Source organism: Globicephala melas, chromosome 1, assembly GCF_963455315.2.
Source record: "Globicephala melas chromosome 1, mGloMel1.2, whole genome shotgun sequence".
Lineage (NCBI taxonomy): Eukaryota > Metazoa > Chordata > Mammalia > Artiodactyla > Delphinidae > Globicephala > Globicephala melas.
In genome coordinates this window covers 186,932,887-186,950,478 of record NC_083314.1, presented here as the reverse complement: position 1 = coordinate 186,950,478, position 17,592 = coordinate 186,932,887, and the positions used below count along the sequence as shown (strand labels likewise).

At 57.5% G+C, this 17,592-nt stretch overlaps 1 protein-coding gene across 1 annotated transcript in view; it reads left to right on the top strand.

Moving 5' to 3' along the window:
* The first annotated feature begins 235 nt into the window (after window positions 1–235).
* PRKCZ (protein kinase C zeta) overlaps window positions 236–17,592 on the top strand; it is a 97,995-nt gene continuing 80,638 nt past the window's right edge. The window contains exons 1-4 of the mRNA XM_030881003.3: window positions 236–388; window positions 5,134–5,255; window positions 6,200–6,289; window positions 7,990–8,040. Of these exons, the coding sequence (XP_030736863.1) occupies window positions 318–388; window positions 5,134–5,255; window positions 6,200–6,289; window positions 7,990–8,040 (334 nt within the window). The 5' untranslated portion in view covers window positions 236–317. The remainder of the gene's footprint in view (window positions 389–5,133; window positions 5,256–6,199; window positions 6,290–7,989; window positions 8,041–17,592) is intronic.

The following is a 17,592-nucleotide window of genomic DNA, read 5'->3' as shown; positions in this document are numbered from 1 at the left end:
GCCGATTGGCCGCCGGCTGGGCCTCGGGTCGGCCATGTTCGGACACCCCCCGCCCCCCTCGAGGCCTGACGCCGGACTCCGTGCGCGCCCCCACCGGCGCGCTCGCGCCGGCCGCGCCCCCGTCCCGCCCCGCCCCGCCCCGCCTGCCGCCAAGTTCCGCGGAGTTGGCCGGAGCGGTGCTCATCTGTCCCTGTGCCGCGCGCTCCCTTCCGCGTTCCGCCGTCTACCCCACCTGCGCCCCGGCCCGGCCGCTGGGGCCCCGCGCCATGGCCCGAGCGTCCGGGGCGCAGCGCTGACGGCGGCCGGCGGAGCGCGCCATGCCCAGCAGGACCGGCCGCAAGATGGACGGGAGCGGCGGCCGCGTCCGCCTGAAGGCGCACTACAGGGGGTGAGCGCGAGCGCCCGACGGCAGGGCCCGGCCGGGGCGGGGGGCGTGTGCGCCGAGGCGGCGGGGCCGAGGGCAGAGCCGGGCGCGGGGAGCTGCCCCCGACAGCGCCGGCCGTCGGCGACCGTGTCGTCGCAGTTTCGGGAGGCCAAGGGCTGCGGGCAGCCGGCCGTGGCGCGGGAGGGAGGGGACAGCGAGGCCCCTCCGGGCCCAGGGGCGTCCCGGGAGGTCCGGAGGCGCCAGCGCCTAGAGGCGGCCCCGGGCGAAGCGGGCGCTCCGGGCGCACTTGAACGTCACCGGCGGGAAGGTTCGCGGGCAGGGTGGGGTCGGACTGGCCCCCCGGCGCCCTAGCTCGGGGTCGCCGGGCCCAGCTCGGAGCGCGCGGCCTTGCGGGTCTCTCCCCGCCCCGACGAGATTTTCCTGGGGCTGGGACTTGCCCGGAGGGGAGGCGGGCGTCTGGCACGCCCCGCAGCCCCGGGCCTGTGTTGACACTCTCCCTGGAAAGTTGGCCGAAACATTCAGGCCACAGCCTGTAAGGACGAAAGTTTTTGTCAAATTGTGAAGATTGCTGGCAGGTTTTAAAAACCGAGGTTTTCCTAAACTTTTTCCAATGTACCCGACCAGCTCTCAGTTTCAGAACCGTTTCATGACCGGGTGAAGGGCAGGTGCGGTGAGCCGGCTGGTCGCGCGAATGGAGGGCGCCTGGAAGGGCTAGGGCCCTGCGTCCGCGCTCGGCGCCTGGATTCGACCTGCCTCCCTGTGAAATGGGGCGAGCCGGCGCCCGCAGGGGTCAGTGGCCGGAGCGCCTGGCCCGGCCCAGAGAGCGCTCGCTGGACTCTCGGTCGCGTCGGGACAGCCCTGGGGGGGGGGGGGGGCGGGGGGGAGGGGCTGCGCCCAGAGGCCGGGACCGCGCTGCGCGCTCGGTGTAGACTGAGGTCGGAGAAGTAGGAGCCTTTGCTGCTGCTTCTTTCCACTGGTGTTGGTCTCCGGGAGCCCCCAGATCGGACCTGGCTGCTCCCAAGGTCGCCTCTGCCGGGGAGTGGGGAGCGGAGCGGACCTTGGCCCCGCAGATGAACTTGGTGGTCTCGGCTGTAGTGGCACCGGAGGAGGGGCTTCGGGCTCGAGCTGGGGAGCACACCTTGTTTGGGGTGTCAGTCAGGCCTCTCCTGCCCGCTTTGCTGTCCTCAGCCTGGCCACCTGGGAACGCAGTGGAGGGAGCAGCAAGGGGAATTGGTGGCAGTGCCCCAGAAGAAGGATTTCTGGGGGGGGGGGGAGACTGGCCAGCCCACCTGAAGAGGCTGAGGGGGTCTCGTCTTTTGGCTGGCAAGGTGGGCTGCAGACTGAAGCTGGTGAGGTGTCAGCCAGGTCCTGGGCCTCGGCTGGTCCGAGGGTCTTGGCTCACTGAGGGTAAGGAATGGCTGCCGTACAGCAGAGACAGTCCTCTTCCCTTCCTGGAACCATGGAATAGAGCAACAAGTGACTGAAAATCAGAGGTGATCCTCAGTGAGAGGAAGTCCACACCCGGAGAGGCCAGGGGGCAGGTGGGAACCAGACCCCCAACCTTCCCCCAGGACGAGTTCAAGTAGGCACTGCGCCAGGGGTGAAAGGCGGACCAGGCAGTTGCCGTGGGCAGAGTTCAGGGAGCCCCAGGGAGTTCTGGCTGAGCTGCCTGTCCGTCCCCTCCCCGGGCTTGGGCCCCTGGAGAGCGCTTTGGTTACCGGGGGAAATGTGACCTGTTGAGTCTGGTTTCCCGGCGATGAGGCCACACCCTATACTCTTCCCTCCTCTTTCCCGTCCCAACCTCCCCTCCTTCCTCTCCCCTCCCCTCCCCTCCCCCCTCCTCCCCTTTCCTCTGCCCCTTCGCAGTCCTCTCCCTCTCCTCCCTCCCCTCCCTGCTGCGGCTTCCTCCCTCCTCGTCCCACTCTTCCTTCTCTCCCTCCCACCCTCCTCATTTCTGCCCCAGGCTGACCGTTCCTCCTCGATCCCAGCTCCTCACGCCTCCCGGTGCTTTCCCTAAAGTGCTCCGCACTGGCGCCTCTAGCCGGGACGAGAGAGTCTGGCGTCTGAGTTGGGAGACAGTCCTCGGCGGGCGCTGACCTGATGCTGGCTCCGGAAAGTGTCCGCTGCGCTCCGCGCTCACTTATCCAAACCCCGTGGGTCCGAGTGAAATTCTTTCTCTGTGCTGCCACTGCAGGTTATTTTTAACCAGCAGGGCTGGGAGCTGAGGGTCAGATACATTGGAGACACTATTCTTTTTTTTTTTTTTTGAAATTTTAAGATTAGCTTATTAAGTTCAGTGCTGAAAGCCATCAGAAGAATATTCTCCTGAAAATTATTTTTTCTTAGAAAAAGAGAAAGGAAACTCAGCACCCTCTTAGCATGGCCACAGATGCGATGGCAGTCAAGCCTCTCTGAAGACGAGCTAGTCCATTAGTCGGTCGAGTCCCTCTCCCGTCGGCAGGACTGCAGTCTGGATCACCCTCCAGCCCCAGGTCATCCATTTCCTGGAACAAAGACTCATCTACCTCCGCGTTGTTTCCAGCATCTTCCAAGAACTGAATATCAGATGTGGAGACACTGTTCTTAAAAATAGGGGGTCGTCAGCCGCCCCCACTGGGGGGATGCCTTCTCCCCTCGCCCTTTCCCATCCCCTCCCCTCCCTGCCCCAGGCCCTCCAGAGGCTTGAGATCACCGTCTCCCCCTCGCTTGCTGGGCCTTTGGAGGGTGTGCAGTCACCAGACAATGAGGGTGGGTCCGGGGGTCCGGCAGCTTCTGTGTTTTCAGGGGGTTTCCAGGTGATGCATGCTGGGTTTGGAGACCCTGCTCTGCCCGCTTTTCTGAGATCACAGGAACACTTGGCTGCATCTTCCTTCTCTGCAGCTCAAGCTTGTCTTCCAGAACTCTTATTGAGGGCCTGCTGTGTGCAAAGCCCGGGCCTGGGTGCGTGGCTTGGGCAGACCCAGGAGTCCCGGGAGGGGCCATCCAGCAGGCTGTTGCCCCAGCCCGGGGCTCTGTCTTGGCGCCCTGAGCTGGCAGCCTCAGGATCCCGTTTGCTCAGAGATGCCGCTTGATTCGGGTTTGGGATGACATTAGGGGTGGTGGTCAGGGGTCTGGCCGGGGGTTGGGACAGTCCCTCCCCACTGGTGCCAAGGTCATGCGTTGGAGGGAAGAGCTGCAGTGCTGTCACTGGGTGATGAGCTTGGGGCCCAGGGGCGCCTCCAAACCACTGGGGAGCTGCCCACCTGAACTCTAGGCCCTGAAATGCTGGGGGGTGGGGGACTAGCTGCCACGTGGGGTTAGAACTGCGGAGGAGGGTCATGGGGCAGGGAGAGGTCAAAGGTGAAGGGATGGCAGACTGACTTCTAGAGTTCCCTGTGGCAGGGGGACTGGTGGATGCTGGGTCGTTGGCGAGTGTGGGCAGCGTGGGTACCAAGTCTGGGTGACCCCAGGATGATGGGGTGGGTGCGATGGGGGCTTGGTCTCTGGGGCCCCCGCTGATGAGCCGTGTGAGCCCTCTGTGCCTTGCTTTGCCAAGACGTCGCAGGCTGTGGTGAGCTTGGGGCCCCGGGGACAGGTGCTGTGGGTCTGTGAGCAGATGGGGCCAGTTCCAACGAGAAGGGGTGGCTGGCTGGGGGCCACATCCCCCCACCCGCTAGGGTGAGCGACCCGTGGGCCGGGCCCCAGCTGTGGTGGGCGCCCAGCAGGCAGGTCTTGGTGGCCCTGGATTTGTTGCCTGGTGGACGGAGACTCTTATAAACACACGTTTGACCGAAGCCAGCGGTGTTAGCGCCAAGCAGACTCTGCATTTCTCTTGCACAGGATGTTTCACGTCTTTCTTCGTACGCTCCACACCCTTGTGGTGTCAGATGCTGGCAGAATTTCCCCAAAACTTGAGCGTATCCTAAAGTGGTTCTTGCTAAGAGTCTCCGTGAGCATAGCCGAGTCAGTGCCAGCCCTGCTTTGGGTGGTGGGTGACGGGAGGGGACAGTGCGTGGTGGGGGGGATGCCCCTCCCCCATCCTCGGGGGGGTCGAGCGTGTCCCTCGTGCTGACTTGCCTCACCCCCGAAGGGCCAGCCCTCAAAGGCTGACCGTGAGTCCCTGAGCTGTCTCCAGTGATCCAGCTTCTGCTTCCCTATTTTGGATGAAAAGATAAAAGGCAGTGACATTCTGGGACTGGCTTTTCCAAAAAACCGAACCTGGAATTCTGTTGTGGCCGCACCAAAGGCGGTCGAATGGTCCCTCCAGGGTTTCAAGAAGCTGCGGCCTTGGATTAATACGTTACCGCCTTCTGCCCCCACGCCCCCATTTCCCGTCTTCTGAAGGTATATGACGTGGCCCTGTTGGCGCCATGGAGGTTGGGGGACGGTGTAATGAGGCTGGTGGGCTTGAGCTGAACAGGCTGTGTCCAGCCGCTCCACCCTTCTTGGGTGACCGTGCTGGCAGCCTCACTCCCGGTGTCCGAGCAGGTCTGCCTGGCCTCCACGGGGGGTGGACGGTGCTTTCTGCCGCGCCCACCCTGGTCCTTCCGCCCCGCTGAGGCACATCCCCGCAACCAGATAGACCTTTCTGCACAAGGGCACTCGTGGTGGTAACTTGCATAGACTGCGGGCAGTGGTTCTGGGGAGAGGCTGTAATATTCTCTTTGGGGACAACATTGCTTCATTTATTTGGTCAATAACTTGGTTAATCAATCATCAGTACTTCATGTGTGCGCCATGGTGAGACCTGTGCATCCTTTCTGCCCCAGGGACATCCTGATCACCAGCCTGGACTCCGCCACCACCTTTGACAAGCTCTGTGAGGAGGTGCGGGAGGTGTGCCACCTCCACCAGGGCCACCCGCTCACCCTCAAGTGGGTGGACAGTGAAGGTAGCGCCTGGGCGCGTGTCGGGCGGGTTGTGAACCTCTGAATCTGTGCGCAGCCCCTTCTGGGGGAGACGGACGACCTTGGAATTAAACCGGTTAAATTTAACCAGCTTCCCCACTGGGGTCGTTGGAAGCTGTTTCCTGGGAAGAGGCTGCGACAGGTGCGTGGACAAACTGGGCGGGGGGGTGGGGGGTGAGCTGCCCCTTGGAGGGGGAGCCACCCACCCCCGCAAGGCCAGCTCTGGTCTGGGCACCAGGGAGAGGCTGCAGGGTCTCCTGCACACCTTGCACGGCTCCTTACCCTCCTTACGTGACCTTCCTTCCCCATATCCCGGGTTTTTCTGTTGGGTGATTTGGAAGCTGAGCTCTTCATTTTCTCGGGGAAGTGGGGAGGGTAAGGGTGGCCGGGGCCCCAGGGTCCATCTCTCCTTCCCTCTCCCTCCCTCCTCTCTACCCCCCCACTTCCTTCTTTCCTGCTGCTGGACACACTTCGGAGAAAGCTGAGGGTTTGGGAGACCATCCAGGAGCTCCCTGGCAGCTCTCAGCCTGGACAAGGGGCAGGCAGGTCTCTGGCCGTGCCCCTTCCCGCAGGCACCTGGCCACGTGGGGCGCTGGCTGTCTGTGGATCTGTGCCCCTGTCCAGCTGCAGCGGGCAAGGAGCCCTTCCCTCCGCTCTAGGACTGGCTAAGTGTGTGCTTACTCTCACCCTGGCCGGGAAACCTAGGACGCCTTAGCTCCCCGCGTGGCCTTCTCAGGCTGTGGGTGAACTCATTGCCCTTATAGGCTTAACTGGTTCTGCTGTCGGGCCCTGGCTGGGGTGACCTGCTGGTCAGGCTGGGCAGCTGGTCACAAGCAGTGAGACTACCCTCCCAAACTCGGGTGCCCGCCACCGTGAACCCCTCTGCCTTGGGCCTGCGGTGGCCTCATCCATGTCTCTTGTCCACCAGGTGACCCCTGCACTGTGTCCTCCCAGATGGAGCTGGAGGAGGCCTTCCGCCTGTCCTGTCAGCGCAAGGACGAAGGGCTCATCCTTCACGGTCAGTGCCGGCCAGAGGGTGGTCTGGGGAGGGTGTGTGCGTGTGTGTGTGTGCGCGTGCGTGTGTGTGTGTGTGCATGTGCGTGTGTGTGTGTGTTGGGGGGGGCGGGGGCGCTCTGTCAGACCAGTAGCCACGTGGAGGATCGCGGTTTAAGATCTTAGGATGCCCGAGAATGTAAGGATGTGGGATGGGATGCGATGGGGTTTTTTTCTCTTACATTTTATTAACCCAGATAAAATTGCTCTTACTTGTAAGGAGAAGCCCGGGTCCTGGAGCTGGTTAGCCCTCGCTGCCCTCGTTTCCTGGGGGCGGCATCGCTCACCTGCCCCCACCTTTCCGGGAGCTCTGAGGGCCTGGGGCCCACGTGCCTGCTGGCAGAGCAGGGACAGTGCTGCAGCCCTGCGCCGGGGCAGATGAGACCCTCCCCGTGGCTTTCTGCAGGCTCACAGCCTCCCTCCGCTGGTTAAGCTCAGCGCGGTGTAGAAGTTGAGTTGCGGGAAGTGTTCTTTGCTGTCGTCTTTAAATCGCAGGTTTTCAGGCTGTGCCCCCGGCACTTTGGGGTTCCGCAGGGTGTCTGCCGAGAGAGCATAGTTCTGGCAGCTGTGGCCGCCCTGCCTCTCTGCAGCCACTTCTGGTGCAGCTTATAGTCAGGCGGGGGCCGCGGACGGCTGAGCCCAAGAGCCAGGACCGGCGCACGAAACCATCTATAGTGTTCTTTTTTTTTTTTTTAATTTAATTAATTTATTTGTGGCTGCGTTGGGTCTTTGTTGCTGCGTGCGGGCTCTCTCTAGTTGCGGCGCGCAGGGGCTGCTCTTCGTTGCGGTGCGCGGGCTTCTCGTTGGCAGTGGCTTCTCTTGCTGCGGAGCATGGGCTCTAGGCGTGCGGGCTTCAGTAGTTGTGGCGCGCGGGCTCAGTAGTTGCGGCGCACGGGCTTAGCTGCTCCGCGGCATGTGGGATCTTCCTGGACCAGGGCTCAAACCCGTGTCCCCTGCATCAGCAGGCGGATTCTTAACCGCTGCGCCACCAGGGAAGCCCCTGTCCACGGTTTTCTGTTGGACCATCGTTCTCTCTGATGCTGGACTCGTGGTTGGTTCAAATACCTAGTTTGTCCTTTGTATGAACGTGGATTGAACGTCAAACCTATGCTCGCCCGCAGCACGGTGGTGGTTAGCACGTCTGTGTTGACTCAACAGTGAAAGGTTTGGTACTTTCAAAATTCACTCTATTTTCTAGATTAAGAAAAAGGTCATTTGAGCTAGGTTTTAATACGTTTAACCTTTCCTAGTAACTTACTGTGGAAGCCCAGGGTATATCTTACCACGCTTAATTTTGAACTCCATTTTGAGTGTAAAGAAGTGGACCGAAATGTGCTTTCAAAAGTCAGTTTTCGAGGGAATTTCGGTTTTTTCCCATTTCCGTATGGACTTATCCATATACATCAGGAGTCCTCCTGGGACGGCTCTGCTCTCTAGACCCCTCTGGCTGCTTTTCCCCCTGAATTATTCCGTGCAGCTCCGTGTCTCGTCAAAGGGAGTTTGGCACACATCCATGTGCTGGGTTTGCCTTAATGAGCGTCTCCCAGGAGCAGGCTCTCATCGCAGCGGGGGCTCTACGGGCAGCCTGACTCCCAGCAGGACTTCTCACGAGGCCGCAGTGGGCACTGACGCTCTCTCTCTGTCTCTCTCTGTCTCTCTGTGCAGTTTTCCCCAGCATCCCCGAGGAGCCAGGCATGCCCTGTCCGGGAGAAGACAGTGAGTACCGCCTCTCCCATGACCTGTGTCACAGTGCTGGGTTGACGTGTCTGCTCTGCGAGGCGGGGGAGGATGGAGCTTGGTGGCCCGAGGCTTAGGTGCTCCTCGCAAACAGTCTGAAAGCAGAGTGGGCAGCGGGTGTGGCCTCGTGTGGGGTTTTCACTGGGGTCCTCGCCCTTGGCTAGGGGTGTATCCACCATCAGACAGGGCACCGGCTTGGTCAGTGATGCCATGAGGTAAAGCCCAGGAGAAGCCCTGATGCCCCCCGGCGGGAAGGGGCCTGGCTGGGATGGGTGGACACTGCTCCCGTGTGTCTGTCCCAGCTGCGGCCACCCCCAGTCATCGGCCCCTCCCAGTCCATACCGGGCCCCCCAGGGAGGCATCCGTTCCTCCTCCACGGCAGGTCTGTTGGTTGAAGATAGAGTCCCAGGGGCCGTGGGTCGGAGGAGAGCTTCTGACCACGCCCCGGAGGCCCCCGATGAACAGCGTGCCCTGCCTCGTCTTTCGGGGCAGGGCCCCCACTGGATGGGGCGAAGAGAAACTTTACACCAACCACCAGACCCTCCTCGGGCCCTGGCCAGGTGCTGAGGGGCTCTGGACCCCGGTGGCCGCTTGTTCGGTTAGGGGGACTTGGCTCCGCCTCCTGCCAGCAGGGGTCCCAGGGTGGGCTCCGGATCAGGTCCCTGGGCCCGGCCTCTGGGTGCCAGCAGCGTCCTGTGTGGGGTGGGAGCAGATTTGAGCAGAGGCCGGACTTGGGTGCGTGACTTGCATTTCGGGGAGCAGTCGGGGCTGAAGAGAGATTTGGGAGCCCTTAGCATAGAGGAGGTTGTTGAGGCCACGGAGGGTGTGGCCAGTGATGAGGGCCGGGCCTCGGGGTCTCCCAAAGAGAACAGGGGACCCTGGAGGAGCAGTCAGCAAGGCCATGGAGACATCCCGATCGTGGAGCCCTGGCGGGAGTGGAGCAGGCAGTCTGAAGAGGCAGCAGCAGCCCAGGGGCCGTCAGGAGGTGCTGCCCCAGGGGACGGACGTGAGGGGCAGGTCTGGGAAGGCTGGGGGGTGGGTGAGCAGTCCCAGTGCGTCCTGGCTGGGAGGCAGATATCCGCTGGTGGTAGATAAAGCCAGAGGTGGGGGGCGAGCCTGGAGCTTCTGAGGCCTGGAAGCCGCCCTAAGAAGGTGGACGGGGGGGCGGGGGGGAGTCAGTCCCACGAGTAAGACTTCCTGGCCGCCGCCCGCCCCGTCCAGGACAGCAGGCTCCTGTGCGCATGTGCGGTTTCGCTGCCAGCGGCCCTTGGACCTGCCAGGACGTGGCTCAAGGCCGGACACTGCGGGGGTGGGGAGTGCGGCCAGCTGGGAGCAGACCCCATGAGCAGAAGCCCACCCGCAGGAGCCCCAGGTGGCCAGAGAGGAGCTCGGTGGTGGGGGGCTCGGAGGCGGGTGGGCCTCCCCATCCCCCGCGGGGCTGCCTGCCCCTCCCCGTGACCCCCCGCCCCGGGGTACCCATGTCTCATGGAAGGGGCACACTTTTGATAGTTCACGTTGTCTTTTCAGACACATAAAAGGATAAAATAAGGTAGACCTTCCAGCTGGAAGGAGGGTCCCCTCCACTGTGCTCTGTACGAGGGGTCCCCCAGCTCGTTTCTTTGCCCCCTTGATGGCTCTCAACCACAGTGACAGGCTGTCTGTCTGCCCAGAGCCGTCGCCAGCAGCCCGTGCGGCGCGGGGGTCGCCCAAGCATCTCTGCATCTCGGTCTCTGGCTGCCCGGCCATCAGCTCAGGCCAGGGCCCCAGCAGTGCCGCCCTGAGGGCCTCGGACCTGCCCGTTCTGTCCCCGACTCGGTGCCCTCCTGGCTTCATCCCCGCGTGGACGCCGCCCTGTCTGGGGCCTCATGTAGGGGATGGTGATGGGGGTCGGCACAGCCGATGCTGTGCCCTCCTGGGGTCGTGGGAGTCACAGGGTCTCTGCCGGAGAGGGACGTGGGCTGACGTGTGGGCAGGGGCTGCATCACCGCGGGGGAATGCGGAGAATGTGGGGCCATCCCCACTCGTGAGCAGGTCCTTGAGATGCTCACCAGGGGCGGCTCCGAGCTCCGGGCCACTCGCTTTTGTTGGAACATTCCAGCAGCCTCTCCGCGCAGGTGGAGGATGGGGTGGACGGAGGGTGGGGGTGGCGTCCTCTCCCTGGCTCTGCTTGTCCAGCTCGGTCGTGATGCTGACCTTGGGCAGTTAGGACCACCCTGCGCTGGTCCCCCGATGGTCTGGGTGCAGGCGTGATCCTGGCACCTGCGTGGGCGTTGGTGTTCACTGAGGCCGGGCGAGTGAGAAGGGTCAGGCTGGTGGGACAAATGGCACCCTTGACCCGGGTCAGGACCGCGTGCAGATGCTGGCGGGTCTGACGGGCGGTTGCCAGACAGGGACACGCGGCAGAGATGCAGCCTCAAGGTCATGCTGGGCATGTCCGGCCGGGCCTGTGTTCGTGGCAGCAAAGCGCCTTCCAGCACCTTCTGTGCAGGTTGTCAGCCTGAATTTAATCGGTTCTATAGGGTTTTTAAAAAATGGTGTAAAGTACACCTAATATAAAATGTGCTATTTTAACCACTTTAAACTGAACAATTCAGTGGCATTTAGTAGGTTCACCACCTCTGCCGTTTCTGAAACACGTTCAGGAAGAAAACCTCGTGCCCACGAGCAGTCACAGCTCCTCCGCTCAGTGCCTGACAGCCACCAAACTGCTCCATCTCTACGGAGGTACCTGGTGTAGACATTTCATGTAAATGGAATAGATATTAAGTGGTCTTTTGTAACTGGCTTCTTAACGTGATGTTTTTGAACTTCATCCATGTTGTAACGTGTATCAGAACTTCAGTCCTTTTTTTTTCCCCCAATTTTTTTTATCACGGTGAAATACACATAATATAAATTTATCATCTTAACCATTTTTAAGTGTGTAGTTCATTGATATAACCTGAATTCATGTTGTTATGCAGCCATCATCCCCATCCGTCTCCAGAACTTTCTCATCTTCCCAAACCGACACTCTGCCCCCATTAGACACTCACTGCCCACCCCTCCCCCAGCCCCGGGCCCCACCCTCCTCCTTTCTGTCTCTGTGAGTGTGACTCCTCCAGGGACCTCACAGAAGCGGGATCACACAGAATTTGTCCTTTTGTGTCTGGTTTATTTCACTCGGCATCGTGTCCTCAGGGTCCATCCACGTTGGAGCAGGTGTCAGAGTTTCCTCTCTAAGTTTGAATAATATTCCATTGTATGCATGGACTACGTTTTGTTTATCCATCTGACATGGGGTCGCTTCTGTGTTTTAGCTACTCTGAATAATGCTGCTATGAACATGGATGTAGAAATATCTCTGAGACCCTACTTTCAGTTCTTTTGGGTATACATGCAGTCATGGAATTGCTGGGTCATAGGGTAGCTCTAGTTTTAATTTTTTGAGCAACTGCCGTGGTGCAGTGGCTGCACCATTTTACATTCCCGCCAGCAGTGCACAGTGGTTCTAATTTCCCCATATTTTCACCAATGCTTGTTGTTTTCTGGTTTTTTGATAGTAGCCATCCTGGTGGGTGTGAGGTGACATCTCACTGTGGTTTCGATTTTCGTTTCCCTGATGATTAGTGATGGTTGAGCCTCTTCATGTGCTTGTTGGCCGCGTGTATGTCTTCTTCGGAGAAATGTCTACTCAAGTTCTTTGCCCATTTTGAATTGGGTTGTTTGTTTTGTTGCTGTTGAGTTTTAGGAATTCTCTACATATCCTGATATTAACCCCATATCAGATATATGATTTGCAAACATTTTCCCCCATTCTGTGAGGTTTTTTTTGTTTGTTTAACTTTGTTTATTGTGTCTTTTGATGCACAAAATGATAAAATTTTCATGAAGTGCAGTTCGTCTGTGCATGCTTTTGTTGCCTGTGCCTTGGTGTCATGTCCAAGAGGTCATTGCCAGATCCCGCGTTGGGAAGCTTTTGTCCTTTGTTCTCTCCTAAGAGTTGTATAGTTTCAGATCTTACGTTTAGGGTCTTTGCTGCATTTTGAGATAACTTTTGCATATGATGTTAGATGAGGGTCCAACTCTGTTCTTTCGCATGTGAATATCCAGTTTTCCCAACACCATTTGTTGAAAAGACTGTCGTTTCCCCATTGAATGGTCTTGGCACCCTTGCTGGAAATCATTTGACCGTATGTGTGAGGGCTCTCTCTTCTATCCCATTGGTCTATATGTCTGTCTTTATGCCAGTACCACAGTTTTGATTACTGTAGCTTTGCAGTGTGTTTTGAAATCAGGGAGTGTGAGTCCTCCAGCTTTGTTCTTTTTCAAGATTGTTTTGGCTCTTCTGGGTCCCTTGAGATTCCATAAGAATTTTAGGATGTTTTTCTGCCAAAAACATCATTGGGATTTTGGTAGTGATTGCATTGAGTCTTCAGATCACTTTGGGTAGTATTGATATCTTAACGATATTAACGCTCCTAATCCATAGACACAAGATGTCATTCTACTGATTTATGTCTCGTTTAATTTCTTTCAGCAGTGTTTTATAGTTTTCAGCATACAAGTCTATCACTTCCTTGTTAGATATATGCTTAAGTATTTTATTCTTGATGCTAATGTAACTGGAACTGTGTTTGTAATTTCCTTTTTGGGTTGCTCACTGTGAGGATATAGAAATGCAACTGAGTTTTATGTGTTGACTTGCTATCCTGCTATTTTGCTGACTTTGTTCTCACATCGTTTCTGTGGAATCAGTTTTCTATGTCATCTGTGAACAGAGATAATTTATTTATTCCTTTTCAATTTATATGCTTTTCATTTCTTTTTCTTGCCTAATTGCTCTGGTTAGAACCTCTAGTACTCTGTTGAATAGAAATGGTGATAGTGGGCATCCTCGTCTGTTCTTGATCTTGAAAGAAAAGCTTTCAGTCTTTCACCGTTGAGTGTGATGTTTGCCGTGGGTTTTTCCTATATGGCTTTTCTTGTACTGAGGTGGTTTCCTGGTTTCTAGGGTATGAGAAATGTACTTGGTCCTTGTCCCTAGTTTACGGCAAGGAGCTCCTAAAACCCTAGGAATTTCCTGAGTGATAGGAGTGTCTTGTCATTCATTAGGACGTGATTTAGGGTGGGGGCCCTGATAGCCTCAGGATGGGGCTGGTCACTGGAAAGACAAAGAGATTAGGGGCTTGGAACTTTCAGTCCCACCCCCTGACCTTAAGGGAGGGGTGAGGGGCAGGAAGTTGAACTAATGTCCAACAACTGCCAGTGATTTAATCAACTGTGCCTATGCAATGAAGCCTCCATAAAACCCCGAAAGGATGGGGTTCAGAGAGCTCTCAGATCAGATTTGGGGGAGCGGCTCCTGGAGAGCGCGGAAGCTCCGCACCCCTTCCCCGTGCCTCGCCCTGTGCATCCTTCTGGCTGTTCCTGAATTAATCTGGGAAGTTAAATGTTTCTCTGAGTTCTGTGAGCTGCTGTAGCAAATTGATTGAATTGAGGAGGGGGTTGTGAGCCTCGTCTATAGCCGTGGGTCAGAAGCAGGTGTCAACCTGGACTGGCAACTGGCATTGAAGTGGGGTGGTGGGCAGTCTTGTAGGACTGAGCCCTTACCCTGTGGGGTCTGACGCTACCTGCAGGGAGATGGTGTCAGAATTGAGTTCATAGCTTGGTAGTATGGGAAAAAACATGCCAGGTATCTCCTGTTCCTAGTTTGTTGAATATATTTATGGTAAAGGATTTTCTACTTTGTCAGATGCCTTTTCTGCATCCACTGATATGACCGCTCATGTCTTTCTTTTGTTCTGTTAATGTGGTTCACATTGATTGATTGTTCATCTTTTTATTCCAAGAATAACTCCCACTTGGTCATGGTGCATAAGCCTTTTAATATGCTGCTGAATTTGGTTTGCTAGTATTCCGTTGAGAAGTTTTGTGTCAGTATTCCTAGGGGACGTTGGTCCTTCGTCTTCTCTTCTTGTAGTCTCTTTGCCTTGCTTTGGCGTTAGGGTAGGTTGACCTCCTAGAACGAGTTAGGAAATGTTCCCTCTTCAGTTTTTTGGAAAAGTTGGGGAAGGATTGGTGTTAGTTCTTCTTTAAATATTTGGTAGAATTCACCAGTGAAGCTGTCGGGTCCAGGACTGTTCTTTGTCGGGGAGCTTTTTTTTTATTACTGATTCACTGTCCTTACTAGTTATGGGTCTATTCAGATTGTCTGTTTCTTAGTGACTTAGTCTTGGTAGCTTCTGTGTTTCTAGGAATTTGTGCGTTTCGTCTCGGTTATCCGGTTTGCTGGTGCGCAGTGGTTTATAGTAGTCTCTTGCTGACTTCTGTGAAATCAGTGGTCATGCTCCCACTCCCATGTCTGATTTTAGTAACTTGAGCCTTTCCTTTTTCCTTAGTCCATCTATAGCTAAAAGTTTGTCAGTTTTGTTGATCTTTTCAACAAAAATGGTTTCCCTGATTTTTCTCTATTGTTTTTCTATTCTCTGTTTTATCTCTACTTTAATCTTTATTATTTCCTTCTGCTAGCTTTGGGTTTTATTTGTTTTTCTAGTTTCTTAAGTCGTATAGTTAGGCTGTTGATTTGAGATCTTTCTTTTTTAAAAAAAATTTATTTTATTTATTTATTTTTGGCTGCGTTGGGTCTTTCTTGTTGAACGCGGGCTTTCTCTAGTTGTGTTGAGCGGGGGCTACTCTTCGTTGTGGCGCACGTGCTTCTCATGGCGGTGGCTTCTCTTGTTGCGGAGCACAGGCTCTAGGTGCGCGGGCTTCAGTAGTTGAGACACGTGGGCTCAGTAGTTGAGACACGTGGGCTCAGTAGTTGTGGCTCACGGGCTCTGGAGCACAGGCTCAGTAGTTGTGGCACACGGGCTTAGTTGCTCCGTGGCATGTGGGATCTTCCCAGACAAGAGCCAGAATCCGTGTCCCCTGCGTTGGCAGGCAGATTCTTAACCACTGCACCACCAGGGAAGCCCCGAGATCTTTCTTCCTTTTTAAGGGAAGCATTTATAGCTGTAAATTTCTCCCTTAGCTTCGCTTTCTCTACATCCCTTAGGTCTTGGTATGTTGGTCTTTGTTTGTCTTTAAGTATTTTCTAATTTACATTGTGATTTCTTCTTTGATACACTGTTTAAGAGTGTGTTGTTGAATTTCCACACATTTGTGAATTTTCCAGTTTTCCTCCTCTTGTTAATTTCTAACTTGATCCTGCTGTGGTCGCAGAAGATATTTTGTATGATATCTGTCCTTTAAAATCGATCGAGACTTACCGTGGGGCCTGATGGTTGGGAGGGCAGAGTTTTAACCGCTGCGGCACCAGGGACGTCCCCCCTTGGGTGTTTCGTCACACCTTATGTATCCATTCACCTGTTGTTGGACACTGGGTTGTTTCTGCGTCATGGCTATCGTGGACATTCATGCACAGGTTATAGGTTTTGAAGATACTGAATTGGTCATTTTGTTCTGGCCACAGCACAGAGAAGTTTTCAAGTCTGTGTATGTTGAAGCATCATCAGAATAAACTGTCGGCAGGGCCCGGGAGACGCCCCACCTTAAAGGGTTCTGGCTTCTGTCGGTTCCGCGTCCTGCGCAAGCAGAGCTTGGTTGCCCTGCGTTGCCCGTGAGGCGCAGGCGACGGGGGTGAATGTGCCGTCGGCTCAGCTGGGAGGACGTGCTCCCTGCTGTCAGCAGCAGGGTCCTGATGGCAGCTGGGAGACCGGGAGGCTCCCTCCCACCAAGCGGAAGCACCTTTCCAGGGTGTTCCGGGGCGCTGTGTGTGGGGAGAGCTGGGCTGGCTGGTGACCTCCCCGGGGGAGGTGGGACCTGCAGGTGGTGGCTCTGGGTGGCTTATTGGAGTCCAGGAATGACGTGGCAGCACTGGGGCCTGAGGGAGGGCCACCTGCTGGCTCTGGCAAGGGCGCCGGGCAGCCCAGGGCCAAGCGCAGGGTGGTGGCAGCACAGAGGGGCTCTGTGACCTCACGGTGCCCTCTGTGCGTCATCCATCCCGCTGGGGGTCCTCCTCTGCTCACACGGAAGTGTTCATGTTGGATTTTTGTGCGTTTCAACCTGTTTCACATTTTCCTTTCTGGCTCCCCCAAATGGAAGAAATATTTCGTTTCTTGCATTCTGGTCTTTGATTCGTCTAGAACGTACAGCTGTGTCCCCGGTGGTGTTGGCCTGGGTGTCTGGCTGGACGCGTCTCCCGTCTCAGATGTGAGTGGCCAAAGCTCTCGGGCCCGAGATGCAGCAGACCCAGGTCTCTGCTCTGCCCCTCGGGCAGCGGGACTCGGGGAGCCTGTGAGATGCAGCAGATGTCGTACCTGGGGGCGGCGGGGATGGGGAGAATGCGCCGCACACGGGCCTGGGTCGCGGCTCCTTCAGAGCATACAGTCACGGTGACAGACGGCAGGCCGGTCCCCGCCGGGATTGCCGCAGTGAGCATCAGGGTCGCACCCGGGCGCTGCGGGGATCCCGTCAGGGACCCTCTTCGCCTCCCCTTTGCCGTCCCACCCCCATCAGGAAGGGAGGGCGCAGGGCCAGCAGGCGGCCGGGCCCCTTCCGGGCAGGGTCCCTGAGTGCCCACTGGGTGGCCTGTTCTAGGCTCTGCTGGGCCACTTGTCCTTGCAGCCACGAGGCCCGACGGGAGGGAGAGGCCTGGCGCAGGGCAACGGGGACTTGGGGGTGTGCGGTGCTGCTGGGCGTGTTAGGTCCTGGGGCTGCGCGACCTGGTACCCCGAGCTCAGAACAGCTGGAGACGGAGTCTGCAGTGGGAGCTCCGGGGGAGAAAGGTCTGGGTCTTCTGGCCGCACACTCCTCCCTCTGGCTTCATGGGCACCTCCCCTCTGTGTCCGCCTGTCTTTCCTCCTCTTCTTACAAGGACATGTCATTGGATATAGGGCCACTCTCGAGCCCCTTACTTCGTCACGTCTGTGAAGACCCTTTTCCGGGTAAGGTCCCATCTGCAGATTCCAGGGTCTAGGCGTGGACATGTCTCGGGCCAGCACCCAGCCCCCTACAATCGACTACACTCAGGTCCGATCCCCCCGCACCCTGTGGGTGTGGTCTGCCCCCGGGAGGTGCCCTGCGCACAGGGTCCCTGCGGGCCTCTGGCATGGAGCTTTGCGACAGACGCTGTGCAGGTTTGCAGGGAGCCCAGGGCCCTCGCAGTGTTCGGGTCGGGGTCCCGTGCGGAGCTCTGAGGGGTGGGACCCTGGATCGGATGGTGGAAGGCGGGTTCACACCAGGCCCCACGCAGAGGTGTGGGGACGGGGACCTGGGGGCTGAAGCTTGTGCTGCGGCCAGGCTGGCGGTCAGGGGCACCGCCTGGGCCGGCTGCTCGCACACAGATTGCGGGTCTGGGTGGCACGTCCGTGGGTCTTCCCGCAGGGAGCAGGCCCGGCAGGGGCTGAGCATGGTCGAGACCTTCAGCCCTCCCGAGGACAGTGGGGTCCTGTTGCCCACTGCCCCGTCGGCCCCCTCCGACGGCCGCTGTCCTTAACATCTGGCCGCACTCCCCTCAGTGTGACCGGACCCCTGTGGGCCACTCCTGCC